The sequence below is a fragment of the Solea senegalensis genome, linkage group LG16 (assembly GCF_019176455.1).
Source record: "Solea senegalensis isolate Sse05_10M linkage group LG16, IFAPA_SoseM_1, whole genome shotgun sequence".
Classification (NCBI taxonomy): Eukaryota; Metazoa; Chordata; class Actinopteri; order Pleuronectiformes; family Soleidae; genus Solea; species Solea senegalensis.
The window spans coordinates 10,772,206-10,790,935 of record NC_058036.1 but is presented as its reverse complement, the minus strand read 5'-3'; the positions used below and the strand labels follow the sequence as shown (position 1 = coordinate 10,790,935).

The following is an 18,730-nucleotide window of genomic DNA, read 5'->3' as shown; positions in this document are numbered from 1 at the left end:
TGTAAAATGAAAATCTGCAACCTTACATCACAACATACAGGAGTAATTAATCCACTGCTGCCTCCTCGAGTAAGTTCTAATGTATTATTTTGTGCCTTCCATGTTTTAAATGCTTTGTTCGTATTTACCCAAGTGACAAACTTACCGGATGAGGCAGCAATAGACAAGCAGCTCCTGTGTCCCTGCAAACTAATGCTGATTTACACGGTTTACAAAGTAATACAAACTTCAGTTTCCAGCGGGAAAAGGATGTCCACAGCAGAATAAAGAGGCAAACATTTTTCTTAAAATATTGTAGACATAAGCTGAGTTATGTTATTACGTGAGCTTTTTGTTACAAGTACCAGCACATGGAGCACATTTTGTGCAGTCGGCGCTGACCATCTGTTAAGTACCTTATAAAACCACACTTCAGGTTTAGCAGAAGCTAATATTTCCCTCATTTTGTGATTTGCTGACAGTGTTTTTTCTGTTTTTAAAATTCTCCTATCAAGTGCACACACCACATTCCAAACTACTCAACAGAACAGTAAAAGACACTGTCTACCCTTTTCCATGTTTCTGTAACCTACAGCTTACTGTGGATTTCCAGCAATAATTACAACCATCTTGCTGATAAAACGGAATTACATGCTGTATGCCCATATCTTATGTTTTTGAGCAGAACTTTTTACGATGATCATTTTAGCCTGTATTCATTTGCTTCTCTTTTCATTTACTCTAGGCTTTTTCCTATTCAGATTTGATTATTGTCAGCGCAATACTGACACAGAACAGTATGTTAGGTCATCGCTCACCTTGAGGCCCAATGAGCAAAGGAACATTTGGGCTGCTCTCTCTCCACAGCTGGTCAGGTAGCAACCAAGCAAAGCCTCCACACAGTCAGCAATGCTTTTGTCTGCAATGCACTGCTCTGTGTGCAGGTCATAGGAGATCGACTGCTTGCCGAGCTCAACTCCACAGTTCTCCTCCGATGGATTCCAGAACCCCACCACAAAGTCATCCTCCTCTCCAGCCTTGCTGGGGTCCAGGTAGCACATGGCATCCCACGAGCTGTAGTCAAACTCCTCCACTGATGGCCCACTGGATGCTGGCTCTGAGGGGAAGTGGGCTGAGGTGGGATGGAGGGGCTTCTTGGGGGCCTTCCACTCGTATGGAGACTCCATAGAGGGTGAGGAACACGAGGCCGGAGTGGGAGAGGGAGGGAAAGCATTCAAAGAGATCTTCTTAGCAAAGGCGCCAGATCCCAACAACATGTTATCGATGAATTTAATGTGCTCCTTGTAGTATTCCAGATCGTCTTCCATGTTGACGTCATCTTTTGGCTCATCCTTGAGCATCACATCACCGTCCTCGTCTACCTCCTCTCCCTCCTCATCATCCTCGTCATAGACGTTGTCCGACTGCCCATTGGCCAAAAGCTCTTCTTTGTCCTGGATGAAGGACACAAACAAGGAAAACAGAGTGACAGTCAAGAAGAAAAATCTTCATGAAAACATTTAATCAATTGCAGAGATACCAACACCCGTTGTGTATTTAACACGGTAACTAATACATCAGCGCTAGTGTTTCCTCTGTATTCATTCAGCAGAGGCACAGAGGACGGTAGTAACAAAGAACAAATACTAAGGCTGTCACACTAACTGATAAAATGAAACACCATAGTGGGAACAAGGCCACAGCAGAGAATGGCAACCCACTATCACAACCACAAGTGACCTCAGCACATATGTGGCCCAGTTCAGCCCCCCAACTGGGTTTGGGAGTGCAATAACACTCCACACCATGCTCTTTTGCCACTCTAAATCAACGCAGATGAAAATCCCTAATTGCAACAAAAACGTAGTGTACTGAAGAGGATCTTCTCATGTATCTGTGCTTTCCGTACGTCTATGCATTTTTCTGATGAGTTTTTCCTTTTGCTCCCTTATATCTGTACTTTGTACTTGTGACTTAAGTTGTAGTGCATGTAAACTATTTTTATTTTCATTTCTAGGTGTAACAGCAGCAACCAGGTGGATGAAGAAAGTGAACCAGGAAACATTCTGATGCTCATACGTAATATGTTATGTAAACAGCACCACAGCTGGAAAAATGTATAGCTGCATGAACACACTACTCAGTTTTTGTTTAAAAATGTTAAATTGTGTTCCAAGGACACACTACCTCAATGTTTTTGAGACTGAGAAAAATAAAGATTGTAAACAATCCTGGCTTTGTTTTAGTTTAAAAATCAGGCTATTTTTTTTCTCCAATTTGAATTGGGCAGAAATGTTGACCTTTGAAAATGACAGTATAATTCCTGACTGGTTACATTAACGCCTACTTTCTGTTTCACCGCGTCATTGGTCTCATCACAAAAATTCCTTACTCTGTTTTCCCATGTCAGTAACACTTTCTGAAACTAAGTAAACAATTGCAAAGGAGATAATCAACATCTTGGTATCACCGACATACACATGCCCAGTGTATCCAAATGGTCATGTTTTTCCTTTTTAGGTGTAATGGTATGGATGCAGGTAAATAGCTTGTCTTAAGACAGATTGTATCAACATATTTTGTGGTACAGGTGTAGCTGAGGAGACACACAGAAGCAGATTACTGTGTTTTAACAGGGCTTTTAAGTGTGAGGACATGTTGCAAAACCAGCAATTAGAAAGACAACAGGGAACAGGTTTAAAACACAAAAATTGGCTACGATTTATAATAAATCTTGTATTTTGTGTACAGTTCTGAACAAACAACTGCAATAATAGAGTCACTCAAGTGTTGAGGATCTTTGATGGTGTATTTTAACGTAGGCACTAGAGATATTTCTCAAGAATATACTGTATCGGCATGATATGGGCTGTGGACCTAGACAAAAGTTATGTGTCCACAGACAAGGTAGAAGCCTGCCCTCTAGTGGTCTGACAGAGTCATACCACTCAGAATCCAAGAATAATCTATGAATTAACTTTTCGTCGATTCCATGTATTTTCTATCAATAAATAAGCCCAATTATTTGTGTTATAGCAGAATTTTATAGTCATCGCCATTGTTTCTAACCCACGTAAATATCCTTCATTTAACTTTAAAAACCTAAAGGCAATAAGTGTACTTTAAGATCATGTAATACATGAACATTAAATATTTTATTTTTAGAGTGCACTTACAGTGTTTTGTCACTCTTCTTGAGAAGCACAAATATCTCAAAAGAAAACCAGAGTCCAGAGAACAGCTTTATATCCTTACCCATATCAACCATTACTACCCTAAAGCTTACTTATCAGCCAATACATGCAAACCTCGTCAATAACCAGGGCTGAAAATCTTGTAGCGTGAATAACATTTAATAGTTAAGCAGAACCTTTACTGACCGATGAATCCGGTTTGTCAGAGCTTTTGTCCTGGTTGACCACATAACCAGGAGGCAGCCAGTTAACAGGGGGATCAAAGATGGACACCACCATCCTGCTTGGGAGGCCTTTCTTCTTCCCCAGACGATACAGGTTACAGTTGCTCACCTGGGTAACAAAGTCAGGTTTAAACACAATCGTCAGTAACACAGGACCTTCTGGAACTTTTTTCACTCATGCATCTCATTCTTGCATACTGCATACCTACAAAAGTTCATAAAAAAGTTTCTAAGTCCATATTAGTCCAAGCTCCCAGCATGTTCCATCTATTGTCTAGAATTGTGCATTCAAATTGGGTTGCTTATGCATACAGAGTAAATTTGGGACCTTTTAAACTTAAGTTCACTGACGACTTGAAGTTCAGGATGTCCTGTATACAATGAGTATGCTAGTAATTTGCAGTTCACAAATTAAACCCAACAGTAAACATGTGTAGTAATGAGGTGCACTGAGTAAGAGTAGGCAGGACTGAAAGTTTTTCTGAAAGCACATTACTGTTGTTAAAATAGTGCCTGTTATAATAAAGTCATGAAATTTCACCTTCTTGCTGCGCATATAGCTGAGTCGTCCCTCATGAGCGTCAGGGTAGGTACAGAACAGGTATGTGGTGATCGCGTGCTTAAGAAAGGAATCGCCAAGCATCTCCAGTCGTTCCAGATTGAAGCCGTCACTTGCATTTGATAGGGTCAAGGCCTGCAAGATTAGGCCTGGGTTGGGTCCCAGACTTTTGGAGGAGTCCCCTGTCTGGGCTTTGTGCTGGGGGGCAGGGTCAGTGGAAGGTGCTGTGGGAGCATGGGAACCTGTGGCTGCCTTGCTGCAGACTGAGGTAGCTTTATTTGTGTGGATTGAGGTCCTCTCTGGTGTGCATGTGTCACTAGGCGGTGGAGGACTGGAGCTGGGCTTATTCAAGCTGTCTGAGGGCTGTACAGGAATTGAGGTAGTGGTTTGCATTGATTGGGGGCTCTCCAGCGCAGGTAACTTGGGCTGGGAGCGTTGGCAATTATCGTGTTGGTGAAGGTGCTCGTCTTTATGGCTGCCTTCTTCACAGTCTGCGACGGGGGCAGTGCCATTAGTGAGTTTTCTGGTGCAGGTGGCATCACCAGGTCCATGCTCAGGTACAGAAGAGTGGGGACTGCCGAGTTGTGTTAGGTTACTGGTGTCAGGGGTTGTAGTCTGGTGTGTGCAGTGACCCTCATTATCCTCACTATCCTCATTACAGGACTCAGGACAGGAGATGAATGTCTTACTGTCAATAGATCTCTTCCAGCCGAAGTCCAGGTTTGGATACCTACAAAATACAAACACCATCTATACATTAGGATAAGTCCTCACATTAATGTTCAAAGTCTTACGATATGGTGAAAAAAAACCTCTAAGAGATGGTCTGTATTTATAGAGCACCTTTCCACATACATGCATACAGCAAATCTATGTAGAGGACTTTTTTTCTCTATCAAGTTTTTCATACACATTTGCATGCTGCCAGTACGGTTGTTATGAGCATTTTCAGAAATAATTTGGACTGAGTTGGGTGTTGGTTGAATTGAGCGGACACAGCAACAGTGGAATAGGAGCCGTCGCACAACGCAGCACACATGCAGTGGAATCCCTTTCCGTCGGTTCCGCTCTACAGTAGCGTGGTTACCACACGACATATTTTGAAAATAATAAGAGTGTACCAAAAATATGTCCGGTACACTTGTGTATTCAAACAGTTACAATCCTACTGTTTCATAATTGATTCTAAATAGTTTGACAGAATAGCAATGCATCGGAAAATGGATGATTTCTCTCACCTTTAATACCGACTGAGTACCTCATATAACCTGAACCATGACTTTAAGAATTTATCAATATTATGTCTTTCATGCATGCATTCTTCACGATTTAGAAGTTGCCTTCCAACTTCCAAACTAATAAACTCTGTAACTCCTTAGATCGGAAATTCTAGCTTTCTATTAAAGTATAAGAATATGGGGCTTGCTCCTTTTTAAGGACAACTGAACTAACTCATAACAACATTTTTTAAATCAACAGTTAACTTGTGTTTTCTGTATATAGTAGCAGGGACCTGAATTCAGGAGGGAGGGTTTGAGCTCCCACTCCAGCTTCACTGGCTGTCTGGGCTCTCAGCTCCTCAGCAGTCAGGAGGCAGTGGAGGCGGTAGAGGATGCTGGGCAGACACACTGCCTTCCTCCACAGGGAGGCAGGGATGGGGTGGATGGCACACAGCTCTGGAACCAGGATCTGACAGACAAACATTCACCACAGTTTTCATAGAAATAAAAGTGATGTAGCTGCAAATGGACACAGACACAAAATGTAGGAAAATTGTGTTCAGCAAGTATTCAGGCTTATCCCATTTCAACGTTTTGTTATGATGCATTATTATGCTAAAATAGTTCAAGTTCCTTTTCCTCATCATTTAAGAATTATTTTCAAATTTAGAGGGTTAGACACAAATCTAAGACCTGGCTCTTTGTGGAAACTGATTGGACAATTATTTGTATTTATCTGTTGAGACTTCCACAAACAAGCCCCTGCATTGGCCTATTTATACTTCCTTTTATCAAAAATATACTGAGAAGGGCATGACAAACTATGGCCATGCTTTGAGATTAATAGAACTTGTGGTTAACATACGGAAAACTTCTTGTTTTAGTGTTCAACAAGAGACTTTCTTTTGTAATTTGCAAATTTCAATCACGATGTAGCTAACTTGCTATGTGTAATTTGGTGGGCATGTCATTTCAGTAATACAATTTAGGTTGCAGCACCACTAGAACAAATAAAACAATAGTTATTAACATTTGATTGACAATAAGATGACATCAAAGCATCACCTGTTTGTTCTGCAGACTCTCCCACTTGGCCTTCCTCTTCTCTGCACTGCTCAGCGGTAGGGCTTTGCCCTTCTGGTTCAGGTGGCGAGGGGTCAACAGGTTCAGTCTGGAAAAAAAAAAGAAGAGTTCCAGCTTTATACATGTCCAACAGATGCACTTCATGTATACAAATCAATGCAGCACAACCAGGGATCATTTCATTGTTCAACTCATTCTTGACATTTGTAGAAACAGGGCTCCTACCATGAGCCTAATTTTCAGCTCGACTACTGTCAGATTAGCCAAGATTCAGGTTTCTGATAAACATGTGGATTATTAGATTATTTAACCATAGCCAAATTTTTCCCTCTCTACTCTGCAGTACATCTACGAACCACAAGAGAGAGACAATTCATTCACAGTCAGTTACTGCTTTCATATTCCACACTTTCACAGCATTTACTAGACCATCACATGTGAGGTAAAATATCATGAGGCTGGCCATGAACCAATGAAACACAGAGAACCAGTCAAAGAACAGACTGTTGCAACATTTGATGTCATAAGCCTTGCATGCTGCTGCTGACCTGGAGGAGGTGTGATCTACATCCAGTAGTGGCTGGTTCAGGTTGGACAGGTCCAGGTTGTACTTGGTTTTGTAATATTCAGCAAATGTCTCATATTCGGGTGAAGGAAACTTGCTGAGAGGCGTAAGGTCTGTGTACACATCGGCCACATAGAAGCGATGAGGCTGGTCGAAGTTACGGTACCTGGACAAAGAACACTAACAGTTATTGCATGACTTGAGCCATAAATCAGACAAACTTATACACATCAATTGTACAGTATCTGATAAAAACAACAGTTTTTAGTAGTAACTCCAATATCGTCATATGTAGTTTCTCTGACATTTCTCAGTCATCCACGTCATCGTATTTTCAGGAAACTGGAAATGATTGTTTTCTTGAAGCATCAAAGACACATCAAATTAAAACTAGTGGGAAACTGTATTTAACCTCTGTGGGTCTGTCCCGTCTCGAGTTATGTCAAACATGCCAGTTGTTTGTTGACTAATCTTGTAATGTAATCTATGTACATTTTAATGCCAGACACTAATCTGGTCAGCGATTTTAGATTAAAGGTCTGTTCAGAACAAACACATTATCCTTGAGCAGTATGAATATTTTTGAACCAGTAATGGAAATTTCATATCCATTAAAATCTGATTTCCTAATTAATTAAGAACATTGCATGTCAATTTAGTCACCATTAGTGTTTGAAGCTCTTGTGCAGAACTTCTGTGGCCCACTCTTAGGAATTCTGAGTAATTACCAAATCAATAAACCCCCACACCTCCACTTCCAAGTTGCAATAATAATCTATTCCCTAAAATACACATTAGCATTTCTCTGCATTTCCAGCCATACTCAGCTATCTTGCTTTACTAGCACTATGTTGCTGTTGTGCTCCTGCCTTGCTTAACTCAGTCTTGATATAAAAAAAATCACATCCTGTTACAGCACAGAAACTTTGCCGGGGAAAAAAAAAAACAAAATACGAATTATTTAGGATATCATTTTTTAATGATATCCTAAACATATACCGTTGTACTGTATAAATTTTGAACAATACCATGACATACATTTTTGGTCATACCACCCAGCACTAACATGAATATACTGAGAAAAACAGAGACGGTTGCAAGGAGCTGATAAGCTTGATCAGTATTGTGTGATTTTGAACAAAGCTGACCTTTATTTATATTTTGTTGCATGCTACAGTGAATTGATGCCATCATGCATTTTAACTAATTTAATCATGTAAAAAAGTAATTTTTTGGTCAGGGAGGTTAATTCTAGTCCTGTGGTGCAGTCACTGGTACCTTGGAATGATGACGGCATCCTGATAGTCCTCCAACTTGAAGGTGAAGGGGTTCTGCTTGGTGTACTGAGTGGTAGGAATGCCAGTGCGGGCCTCAGACTTCTCTATATCCTCCATGAACTTAAAATCCATATCAAGAGTGTCGGAGTCCCCAACTAAACGGAGCAACAAGAGAGGAGAGTGAGGAAATGTCAACAGCAATAAACTGACGAGGTGTAGCATCTCTATCATATTAACATCTAGTAAAGTAGTCCATCAGATTTGACAGAGGCTACATCCATACCACCATGTTTTCATTTGAAAACCACACCTGAAAACATCAAGTAACAGTCATACATTGAGCACGCATGTGCTGGTGTAAACATGAAGTAGATTTTTCTCCCCTGTAGTTTCAGGTACCGCTACCCAGAAAGAACAATAGTGAAAAGTAAGAGCAGGGATTCATTTTATTAGACCGATAATTAGAAGAAACTGAGGCTGAAAGTAGATTTGTATATAATGTTGACACTGGGCGGTAGAGATGCTCAGTTGCACCCATGGATACCGCGGATAATCCATGGGGAGGGTGGATTGTGTGAAAAAAAATTATATTTGGACGAATTGCAGGCAGGTCACGGTTGAAATAATTAATACGTAGATTAATATATTGATTAGATCTAAAAACATTATTTTTCATCAGGCAGAAATTAGTTGACCTAGACGATCTGTGCAGCTGCTGTGTTCCATATGTTTAGCAGACTGCTACTACGATAAGATGATCGGTTGGCAAAAATCATTGCTTCGGGTGGATGGCGAGTGGATTATTGATATTTAGCAGCGGGTGCGGATGACATTACAGCTCATCTGTGCATCTCAATTGGGGGGAGTATGGGTAACAGTGTCATCAGTTTTTGCCTGTCCGTTCTAAAATATTTTATAATTCGATTATGAAAAGTCAATCAGCAATATATCAAAAAGACACAAAACCAATATTTTATCAATGATTGCATTTATAAAAAAACAGCAAGCACTTTATAAATTTAAGAGGTTTCTTGAATGCATCTTGCAGCTGCTCCTCTTAGCTTAACACACTGTGAACCCTACATTACTTTCACTAGCTTTCATGTGCTTGAATTTAGAATATTCCAATATTCAACAAATATTAACATCAAATATTCCAATAGCATTTCTGCTAGAAGTGCCTATTCCGAGGGTTTTTCTCTTCGACTTCTCCAATATCGGATCTCAAACACACTGTAGTATTGACAGGCACATTTACAGCAGAGTTGATGCATTTGAAACAAAACATAATAATGTGTGTAGCCTGAGAGGAGATCTTACTTACCAACATTCAGAGGTAGAACACAATAAGCCGAGTCAGCCAGCGTGGGCTTGAACTCCAGTGCAGGTTTCTCCAGGCGGAGGATGTGGGAAAAGATGTACTGGTGCAGGCGGGTGATGAGGTCCAGCTGGGTGGTGGTGAGTGTGAACCCAGACTTTTGAAGCTCAATGGAGATCGTCACCTCACCCGAGCGAGTGTACACAGGGAAATAGGGGATCTGAATCCAAAGAAAAGCAGCAAAGTCTTTATTTATGAGACAGTGTCTTAGATATTACATAAAAAAACAATATTGCTAATCGCAATCCTAAGAAAGAAAAAAAGGTTTTGAGCGTACTCGAGGTATGGGTTTGGCAGTCAGGATACCGAAGCACCTGGTGGTGTCCTCCGGTGGGTAGAGCTTCCTCCTGCGGAAATTCAGTTCATCTGGGAGTGGCGTGGTGAGGACCATGCCAATCACATACAGATAGTATGTATGCCCTAATATGGCATAACTGTCCCTCAGACACTCAGGTATCTGAAAAAGACAGGAGGTGAAGAAGCCAAAGACTTTAAATGAATTTCAGCAAAGACACTTACAAAGCAAACTATAGACACACAATTGGAGAGATAGTGTTGTTCAATAACTGGTTACTGAGGGAAAGGCATATGCTTTTTCTTTTATTTTTTGTCATCATGAAATAGTAATATTTTATCAGATAGGAGGATAAAAAAACAGGTAAATATATAGACCAAAAATATCAGCATCAATTATCAGCCATCAACTGCGCTGATTTCTGGCATCGGCCTTAAAAAAAACATCTGTAGACCTGTAGTCATGTAAGCCTATGTGTACGAAAGATGAGCAGAAATAACTTTCTTACAGCTTTTGGATAACACTGCCTCCTCTTGGTAGAACCAGGGCGTCCTGGAACGCTGGTCTCCTCTTCATCATGAAGGTCCAGTTCCTCCTCATACTTGACGGTCTCTTTCCCCACTGGCATCAGGTGATCATCCAGCTCACCTGGGAGGAAGTAAAAAATAAATAAATAAAAAGCTAAAATAAATGTAACATCAAGTCCTACAGAGGCTGAAAGTGAATATTACAGTGATAAAGCTGCATTTGTCAAAAAAAATCAACTTTACCTGATTTGTGGAGTTTCTCGCAGCAAAGTAGTGCAACAGCTTTCTCTGCCAGTCTGGCGCAGGTCATTGTCGGACCCTGTCAAGACATGACATATCCATGATGAATGAACCTGAAGTGACATGGGGTAAACTTCTTCAAAAAGGCACTGTGCAGATATAAGCGTAGCTTCTAGAGTTGGGCAATATTAGGACAATCTGGTATCTAGGATACCACATGGAGAGTTGGCCGGAAATCCCCAAAAAAAAATACAACAGATAGGACAAGGTCCTATCAACGAGTAAACTCTTATACCGTATGCTGATAACTGTACTGAGACATTTTGGGGTTTTTGGGTTATTTAGGTAAGAAACATTAAGATTTGATGCAAAGACTGATGCATTGCTTGGCTGCTTGGCGGCTACATCCACATGAAGGGCATTATTTTTATCTATATGGTACAAGACATAGTCTTAGCTATCATATCATGATAAGGTACAGTATGTATGATGACTTTTCCTAGTTTTAAAGGCTGTTGTGTTGATAATTATATCTATTATATTGAATATATTAGTGAAAAATACTATAAATTTAATAGTATATATTGATTAAAGAATAGATGGAATCAAATTTAAGCCTTATTATTTGTATTACAGCAGAATTTGACAATTTTTCATCATTTCTAACACATGTAAATATCCTTCATTTAACATTGAAAAAACAAATAAGGTATTATCTGAAATTAAAGGTAAGTGTATTTTAAGATCATGTAAAACAGATAAATAGTAGATATTTTATTTTAGTGTATTTACAGTGTATTGTCATTCTCCTTCGAGAAGCACAAATGTCTCCAAAGAAAATCTTCCTAAAATATCCACATATTATTGATAAGCCACATTGCCGAGCCTTACAGACATGAAGGCTTGACTTGATTTACATTGTGATATATTGAAATCAAATTAGGTAAAAAAAAAAGTATATTGTGATAAGATTATGATGATTTTGTCTCATATAATCCAGTATGTGTGTGCATAAAATGCAACCTTAACCTGGGTTCCTCCTAGGTTTTATTCTACTGTTGTATTTAGCAAAAACTACTGTATTACACAGTATTAAAAGCAAAGGAGAAGACCCGATTTAAAGAAAAGCAGTGAAGATGCCTGCTATGTGTAAAAGCAACCTCTCTTGTAGTTTGGGTCCTCTGAGTTTTAATCTAGTTTCCAGGACAACTGACAGCAGCTGATAAGCAGAGATAAAAGGCCATAAAGTAGAAGCAGTTGGAGCAAGAACAACATTTTATTGGCAAAGAGAAGGATTTTGAAATTGATTCTGAAACAGCAGAAAGAGTGAATGGCAAAACTGTAGTAGCACTTTGAATGGCCATGAAGACTAGATAAGTCTGTAATGTGGAGTGAATTAGGAACATTTAGTGCATAAACAAAACCTCTTATAACGTAGATTACCTTAACAGGAACTCGCAGAGGGGAGTTGATGGGCAAGTAGAGTGTAGACTGGAAGCATCCAGACTTAATCTCCTTAGTTTTACATTTGGGTGCCAAGTGGGTAAATGGGTCACTGGGCAGCCGAGCACAATACCTGACCATCACAGGAAAAAAAACACTTCCAAGTCAATTCATGTGAGCTGAACAAAGTTTGCTCAGGTGATTTTATCGATGATGAGATGAGGCTTTCAAGACTTCAAGAAGTTACCTGTTAATGTGTCCAATGGCTGTGTTAATGGTGACTCGAGGACCGCCATCCTCAGATCGAAGTACATAGGGTGGAAGAATGTTGTCATCATCCAGCACCTGCTCCACTTCAAACTCACTCACCTCCACTGACTTGGAACATTTGTTCCTCAGGATCTGCTCAAAAGACAAACAATTCAAACTGTTAAAGACTAGCCTGAGATACAGACGCTCACACAGAATAATGCCCATGGGGACAAAGGAAAAACTTGATATGCCTGCTTTAGTCTACATCATCTTAAGAATATATTATTATTACCAATTGGGCAGCTTTAACCAATTGGAAGCTCAAGTTATTTTTGCTTTAGAAATTGCATATTCCCCACATGAAAGTCCATAGAAAAAAATCAATGATATTACACACAACAAACAGGAGTTGATCTCTTCTGCCCCATCAGTCAATTCAAACATATTATTTTGTAGCTAAATCTGGATTTAATTTACCAAAGTGACACAAATTTACCAAGTGAGGCAGCAGTAGACCAGCAGTTCCTGTGTCTCTGCAAGCTAAAAAAAAAAACAGTTTTCTCTATAGACTTTTGTACAGGAGAGTGAGCAGTTTACAAACTTGACCACCATGTTTTCACTGAGAGTGAACCTCCATGTCTCAGGTTGATTATCAGTGATAGCAGTCAGTGCTGACAGTGCGAGTACCTCATATAGCCACATAGGTTTAATGAAGGAAAGATATGTATTGTTTTTAGGACATGAAATACATCTGAAAAAAAATATTCATAATCTTATTTTCTGCAATTATGATGAATGAATATATGTATGGAAATAAAAGTGATATATTGATTATTTCTATTCTGTACAGCACACATTCTGCTCCCAATAGTAGAGGTTAAGCTTTTCACATTATCTGATGATAAACAATTTCATATCATTACTTCGCAGTATAACAACATTTTTGCTGGCATGACACTGATAAGACAGCGCCTGAATGCAACACTAGCTTTGACCATTTCTGAATTTAACATTAGGGTACCTTCTCTATGGCCTTGTATGTGGTGAGATCTTCCTTGAAGGCTTGGGTCCTCTCGGTGTCAGCCAGCATGATATAGTTGGAGACCGGTGCCCGAGCTCTGCCTTTGGACTGGACATAGGACCTGTACTCTGTGGGCAGGTCAAAACGCACTACCAAGTTACACTTTGGAATATCCACACCTTCCTCCACAATGCTTGTGGCAATGAGGAGGTTGGTTTCATGAGCCCGAAATTTGCGAAGAACCTGTGGGAGACAAAAAAAGAAGGTGCTTAGATAAAGTACTTTTAGCAAACACACGGCTTTGTATTTCCCTTAGCACAATCAGAAGATAAGGTCAAAAGGCAACTTCGAAGTAAATCAACCTACTTTGTATGCTGTAGATCAACTGATCCGTTTAGCTCACATTTGTTAGTGACCAGGCCCTAAATTTCTAAGCCGAGTGCAGGTTTTGAATATAATTTCACCCAAAATGTAATAATTATAATGCCAGAAAATACTGTACTCATTTAAAGCAGTATCTGACAATATTTAAAGTGCCTGTAAAGTGATAAAAATATCTGCCGACTTTGTCAACCCCCTTGCCAAGTTTGAATGATTATAAAAGAAACTCAAAGTTTTAAAATGTGGTTTCAAATCATGTAAAATTCATCAACATTCTGCTCCGAAATGCTGGGGACATGATCATTGGAGAAGCCAAACACACACAAGCATACTTAAGTGGAGACCAAAGTCTGCAAACATTGCTGTTCAGTGTTTGTACAGAATAAATGTAAACACACCGTTATTAAACTTCCTGTTCAACAAACATGTAGAGAAGCAACATTTAGCAGTTTAATGACACAAACACAGAGCTGGTTTAGTTATTAGATTTCTGTCAATACAACACTTTTCACAAAGCAAGAAACAGTTTAAGAAAATACACCACCATGTTATAATGGCAGTGGTGTTATAATAATGGTTTAAAATGTTAAATTCATTGTGGAATGTGTACCTCTTCTTGTTTCCTAAATTCCACTTCCATCTGTTTGTTCCGTGGCTGGTTTTTGCTGATGCTGTGGCCGGTGATGAAGTTGCTGCTGATGTAAGCCAGTTCTGGGTCCTGCTTTCCTGCCTCTTTAATAAGACTGAGTAAAAAAAACAAAAAAACAAAGAATAATGCACCGTCAGTGATGACACATTGGAAACATAATACAATTTTTATATGAGCTACAAAAGAACAACCGTGAAAAAAAAAATTTATGTAAGGTATTGTAGATCCTTGGACACAAACATCCCAATAATATATGTGCATCGTATGAATGTGTTTACCCCCTTAATAAGGCACAGAAATATTTTATATTCATAATGGTCAAGACAATTAGATTTGGAAACATGAAGCTTTTGTAAGACAGCATATTTGGAGTTCACAAGACAATTTTGATTAAACCTAACTTTAGCTATCCCTTTAACCTGCAGGAGACTGATGTGCCACAGCTTTTTTGTTTTGCACTGTCATTTTAGCAGCGGCTTCATGAGCAAATGTACCGAACAATTAATAAATCTTTGCACTGTTTTGATATATAGACTTTTTTCCCATGGTCTACAGTTAAAAAAAGAAATGTAAGCAGCTTTAAATAACAGAAATGAATAGTCCAAAATTAGAAACCCTTAAGTACAGTTCTCACACCATAATGCTCATAAAAACATACGTAACCCTACCGATTGAGGACAACAGCTGTGTAACGCCTCTCCACAAAGATGATGCCACACAGGATGTTGGTGAAAGGTGAGGGAAAGTTGGCTTCAGGTCTCTCTTTGGACTCCACCTCCTCATCTTCATCTTCATCCTCCGAGTCACTCCAGGACACATAGTTGTCCTGGTTACGGTTGTTGTACCACTCTACGCTTTCAAACTGCTGCCGCTCAAATGGCTTGTATTCGTGCAGGATCTCGAGCAGCCGGAGAACCTTCGGGGTGACAAACTTGAGGTCCAGTGCGGCAGGGGAGAAGTGCTCCTCACAGAGGGCGTGCACTTTGCGCAGAGTGGTGTCGGTGAAGAGCAGGAACTTACGGTTGAGCTCTTCCTGCTCATGTTTAATATACTTCTGAAGCTCCCGCACCATGATACCCGCTGCCTTGTCTGCACACCAGGGCCCCAGCACCAGAAGCACAGCCCGGCAGTCACTCAGGATCTGGACAGGACAGGGAAATTGTTAAGAATAGTTTCACCAAATGTTTTACTGAAGGTGGTTATCAAAGATACCGTTCAGAAGAAAATTCTGAGTGTCACTGTCATTGCTGGTGCCAATCCCAGCTGACATAGGACACATGGCGGGGTAAACCCTGGGCAGGTCTCCAGTCTATCAAAGACCCATATAGAGACAAATAACCATCTACACTCACACCTACAGTCAATTTAAAAGTGTCCAATTTGCCTAATCCTGAAATCTGCATCTTGTTGGACCGTTGAAAGAAAGCAAGGAACCCAGAGAAAACACTGGGAGAACATGTAAACTCCATGCAGAAAGGCCCTTGTTCCACCCAGGTCGTGAACATGGGTCTTCTTGCAGCAAAGAGAGCGCAAAGAGTTGTAACCACAATGAGCTTTAAAAAAAATCTAATAAAAAAATCTAAAATCTAATTGAAAAGTGTATCAGCCCAAGAAAGTTTTTGTTACATTCAGTCAGACAAACTTGTTGTTGTTGTATGTATTTCAGCAGCCTGGATTTAGTTGGACTAACACAATAAATGTCATTTTCTTTCTCATTTCATATCAACATACTGACAGTGTCTATTGTTGCAATCAAGTGGAACTCATAATGACGATATATACATCATATTAAGGATGCCCTGACTGCAGACCTTTCAGAAAACTTAAACATTAACTAAGATCTTAACTAAGATCAGCAGTTCAGAGAAAAACAAGAATGATGTATTGGCATTCATTTGAATCTCAACTAAACACCAGCTCACTGTAATTCATGAATCATTTTTCACACAGTCCATTGACAACAACTTTTCTGAATGTAACAAACAGAAGCCTATGGTTTAGTCATGTAATGTCCTGGGACCTGTTTGGAGATGAATGCAGGATCTCGGTCCTCTCTGGTGACGGGTATGTTGCAGTCATTTAGAAAGTGGAGAGCTTCATCCAGCTCCAGCTGCAGTTGGGAGGAAAGACCACTCTTATCCACATAGGGTCCACAGTCCAGCACTACCTCTCTTGGCTGAGAGGCATATCTGAAACAGGTGAAAAACCCAACACTGACATCAGTATACACCCAACTTGCTGTGATCTTTAGTCGTACTCAACAAAACTACACATTTAAACTACAGTCTAATTTAGCACACCACTGATAGAGATCTATACACTCAACTGGCACTCATCTGTTTTTTTTAGTGATGTTGTGTGAGGTTAGGTACTTTCAATATAGTTCTCACTCAGAGAAAATCTGCTTTTTATGCTCACGGGAAAAGGAAACAGTTGGTCTACTGCTGCTGTGTTGGGTAAACTTATCTTATCTCAAAAGGTATAACCAAACAAAAGATACCAAGTGACAAAATCACATAAGAACTAACTGGTGGTGGCAGCAATGTATCAATAAATCTTATGCTGGTTAATTTTCTCTATGGACTGGTCCAGGGAGTGAGGTGTTAACAAAGAAACACAAACTTCAGTTTCCAGTCAGAAAAGGCTTCCTACATTGAGAAAAATGGGCAGGTGTTTAAAGGGGAGCCTTTTGTTAAGTGGCTAAAAGCTAGGAAGCTAGTTTTTCCTTGTATCCCCACTAGAAGCCATGTTGTCTATTGGCCCTTTTCCACTATGGTCCTGGCTCACCTTGGTATGGCACGGCATGGTTTAGGTTGCATCTCCACTATAAAAAGTACCTACTCAACGTGGGCAGAGTCATCACTGCACGGTTGCGTGAAACTGTGGTGACTTTTACTGCGTTTTACACGCAACACACAAACGACCAGTGACTTGTAGAGCAGTTGCTTTCAGTGTAACTGAATCAAATCACTGGAATCACTTAAGTAAAAATATTAGTTCAGTACTTCCTCCATGACCGGAGCGCAGACGTCAGAGGAAGGGTTTGTGATGCCGGTCGCCATCAGCAGTGCTGTCGCTAAATACACCAGAATCCTGTTAAATATTGAGATTTTAAACATTACCCTGGTAATCGTTGGAGATGAACCCACATTTTTAGGATTGTTAAGTAGTTTTAACTGATCTACAGTTTGGCACTGTTCGGCTTGACGTCTCTTCCTGTGACAGCACTCTAACCAATCAGTGGCTGGCAGTCTGGCGACGTCACACATAGTACTTACTGAGCACGCTTTGAACCTCACCAGAGCAGGTACTAAAAAAAGTACTATGTTAGTGGAAAATGCAACTTAACCATGCCGAGGCAAGAAGAGCCAGTGGAAACGCACTATAAGAGGGTAAGCCTTCAGCTGCTTTCTAGTGACAGCAGCACATTAGGTCAGTATTGACTATGTGTCAATACTTCACACAACTGCCACCTCAGAAAACATGAACTAACCTTTGGAATATGATAGTCTGCTTTATTTACCTGTCCAGGACCACAAGGTCTGTGGCAGTTTCAGCGTTGCTCTTCAGGATCCTCTCCAGATTCAAAATCTTCCGCTCCAACTCTGAGGGTTCACATTTTCCATTTAAAATAGAAGCGGTGAGCCCCAGGACACGAGGAGTGCACGAGCAGCCTTCAAACAGCTGCGGAGAGTGAAGGTTCTGTCATTCATGATGCTGCTAAATGACTTGACTACTACTTTGGCCAAACAGGAAATAGTCTTCTTTGACACCACAACAATCTCACCTTCATGATCTCACAGTAGGGATGGTTTGTGATGGCCAGGTGACAGTCATCAAAAACCACCAAGTTGATTTTAGACAATAATAAGATTTTGTTCCTCAGAACATGCAGAAATATGTGGCAAGTCATAACCAGCACCTGTAGTCGACAAAACAGAGATAGAAAAAAGGGAAAATGAGAATTACAATCAAAAATGTAATCAACACTGTACTATGTTCAAACTATACACTAAAACTGCAACTTAAACCCAAATGCTATGGAATTGAGTAGTGTTAGTGATGTATTCAAACCATGAGTATTTAGTACAAACTTGATTGTTTAATACAGTTGATTATAGAATGAATGTCTATATACCTTACCGTCCTGCAAATGCTTCACATAAAGCCTTGTTAAAATAGTAAATAGATTAAATCACCAGACACAATAACAGTTTGTTTGAAACAGGTAGAGAACATTTTACAAATATATGTATATTTGTGAGACATTCTGGGATTATAGGACTCTCTTTTTAATTGATACATTGACAGATATTGACATTGGATGTAAAATTAAACATAAGTCATAATTAAACAAGGTGCTTGATGCATTGTTTTTGGTAGGTGCCAATTCATGTTGCACCTGAATGGTTTAACTAGGAAGAGAAAACAAAAGATATTTTA

The 18,730-nt window shown here is 39.8% G+C and overlaps 1 protein-coding gene across 3 annotated transcripts in view; it reads right to left on the bottom strand.

The window, feature by feature from the left end:
• Positions 1-18,730, bottom strand: part of dicer1 (dicer 1, ribonuclease type III) — a 39,391-nt gene that overhangs the window by 13,192 nt on the left and 7,469 nt on the right. For 2 of the 3 annotated variants that reach the window (XM_044047228.1, XM_044047229.1), the window contains exons 7-25: positions 18,075-18,209; positions 17,811-17,971; positions 16,308-16,476; positions 14,956-15,428; positions 14,249-14,381; positions 13,258-13,500; positions 12,232-12,386; positions 11,985-12,117; positions 10,545-10,620; positions 10,283-10,422; positions 9,757-9,936; positions 9,426-9,639; positions 8,103-8,256; positions 6,808-6,990; positions 6,242-6,347; positions 5,470-5,645; positions 3,939-4,686; positions 3,360-3,506; positions 798-1,433 (exon numbers count right to left, since the gene is read on the bottom strand). In XM_044047228.1, coding sequence (XP_043903163.1) covers positions 798-1,433; positions 3,360-3,506; positions 3,939-4,686; positions 5,470-5,645; positions 6,242-6,347; positions 6,808-6,990; positions 8,103-8,256; positions 9,426-9,639; positions 9,757-9,936; positions 10,283-10,422; positions 10,545-10,620; positions 11,985-12,117; positions 12,232-12,386; positions 13,258-13,500; positions 14,249-14,381; positions 14,956-15,428; positions 16,308-16,476; positions 17,811-17,971; positions 18,075-18,209 — 4,362 coding nt within the window. Of the gene's footprint in view, positions 1-797; positions 1,434-3,359; positions 3,507-3,938; positions 4,687-5,469; positions 5,646-6,241; positions 6,348-6,807; positions 6,991-8,102; positions 8,257-9,425; positions 9,640-9,756; positions 9,937-10,282; positions 10,423-10,544; positions 10,655-11,984; positions 12,118-12,231; positions 12,387-13,257; positions 13,501-14,248; positions 14,382-14,955; positions 15,429-16,307; positions 16,477-17,810; positions 17,972-18,074; positions 18,210-18,730 lie in introns of those variants that run through there. The other variant, XR_006361962.1, reaches the window with a different exon arrangement.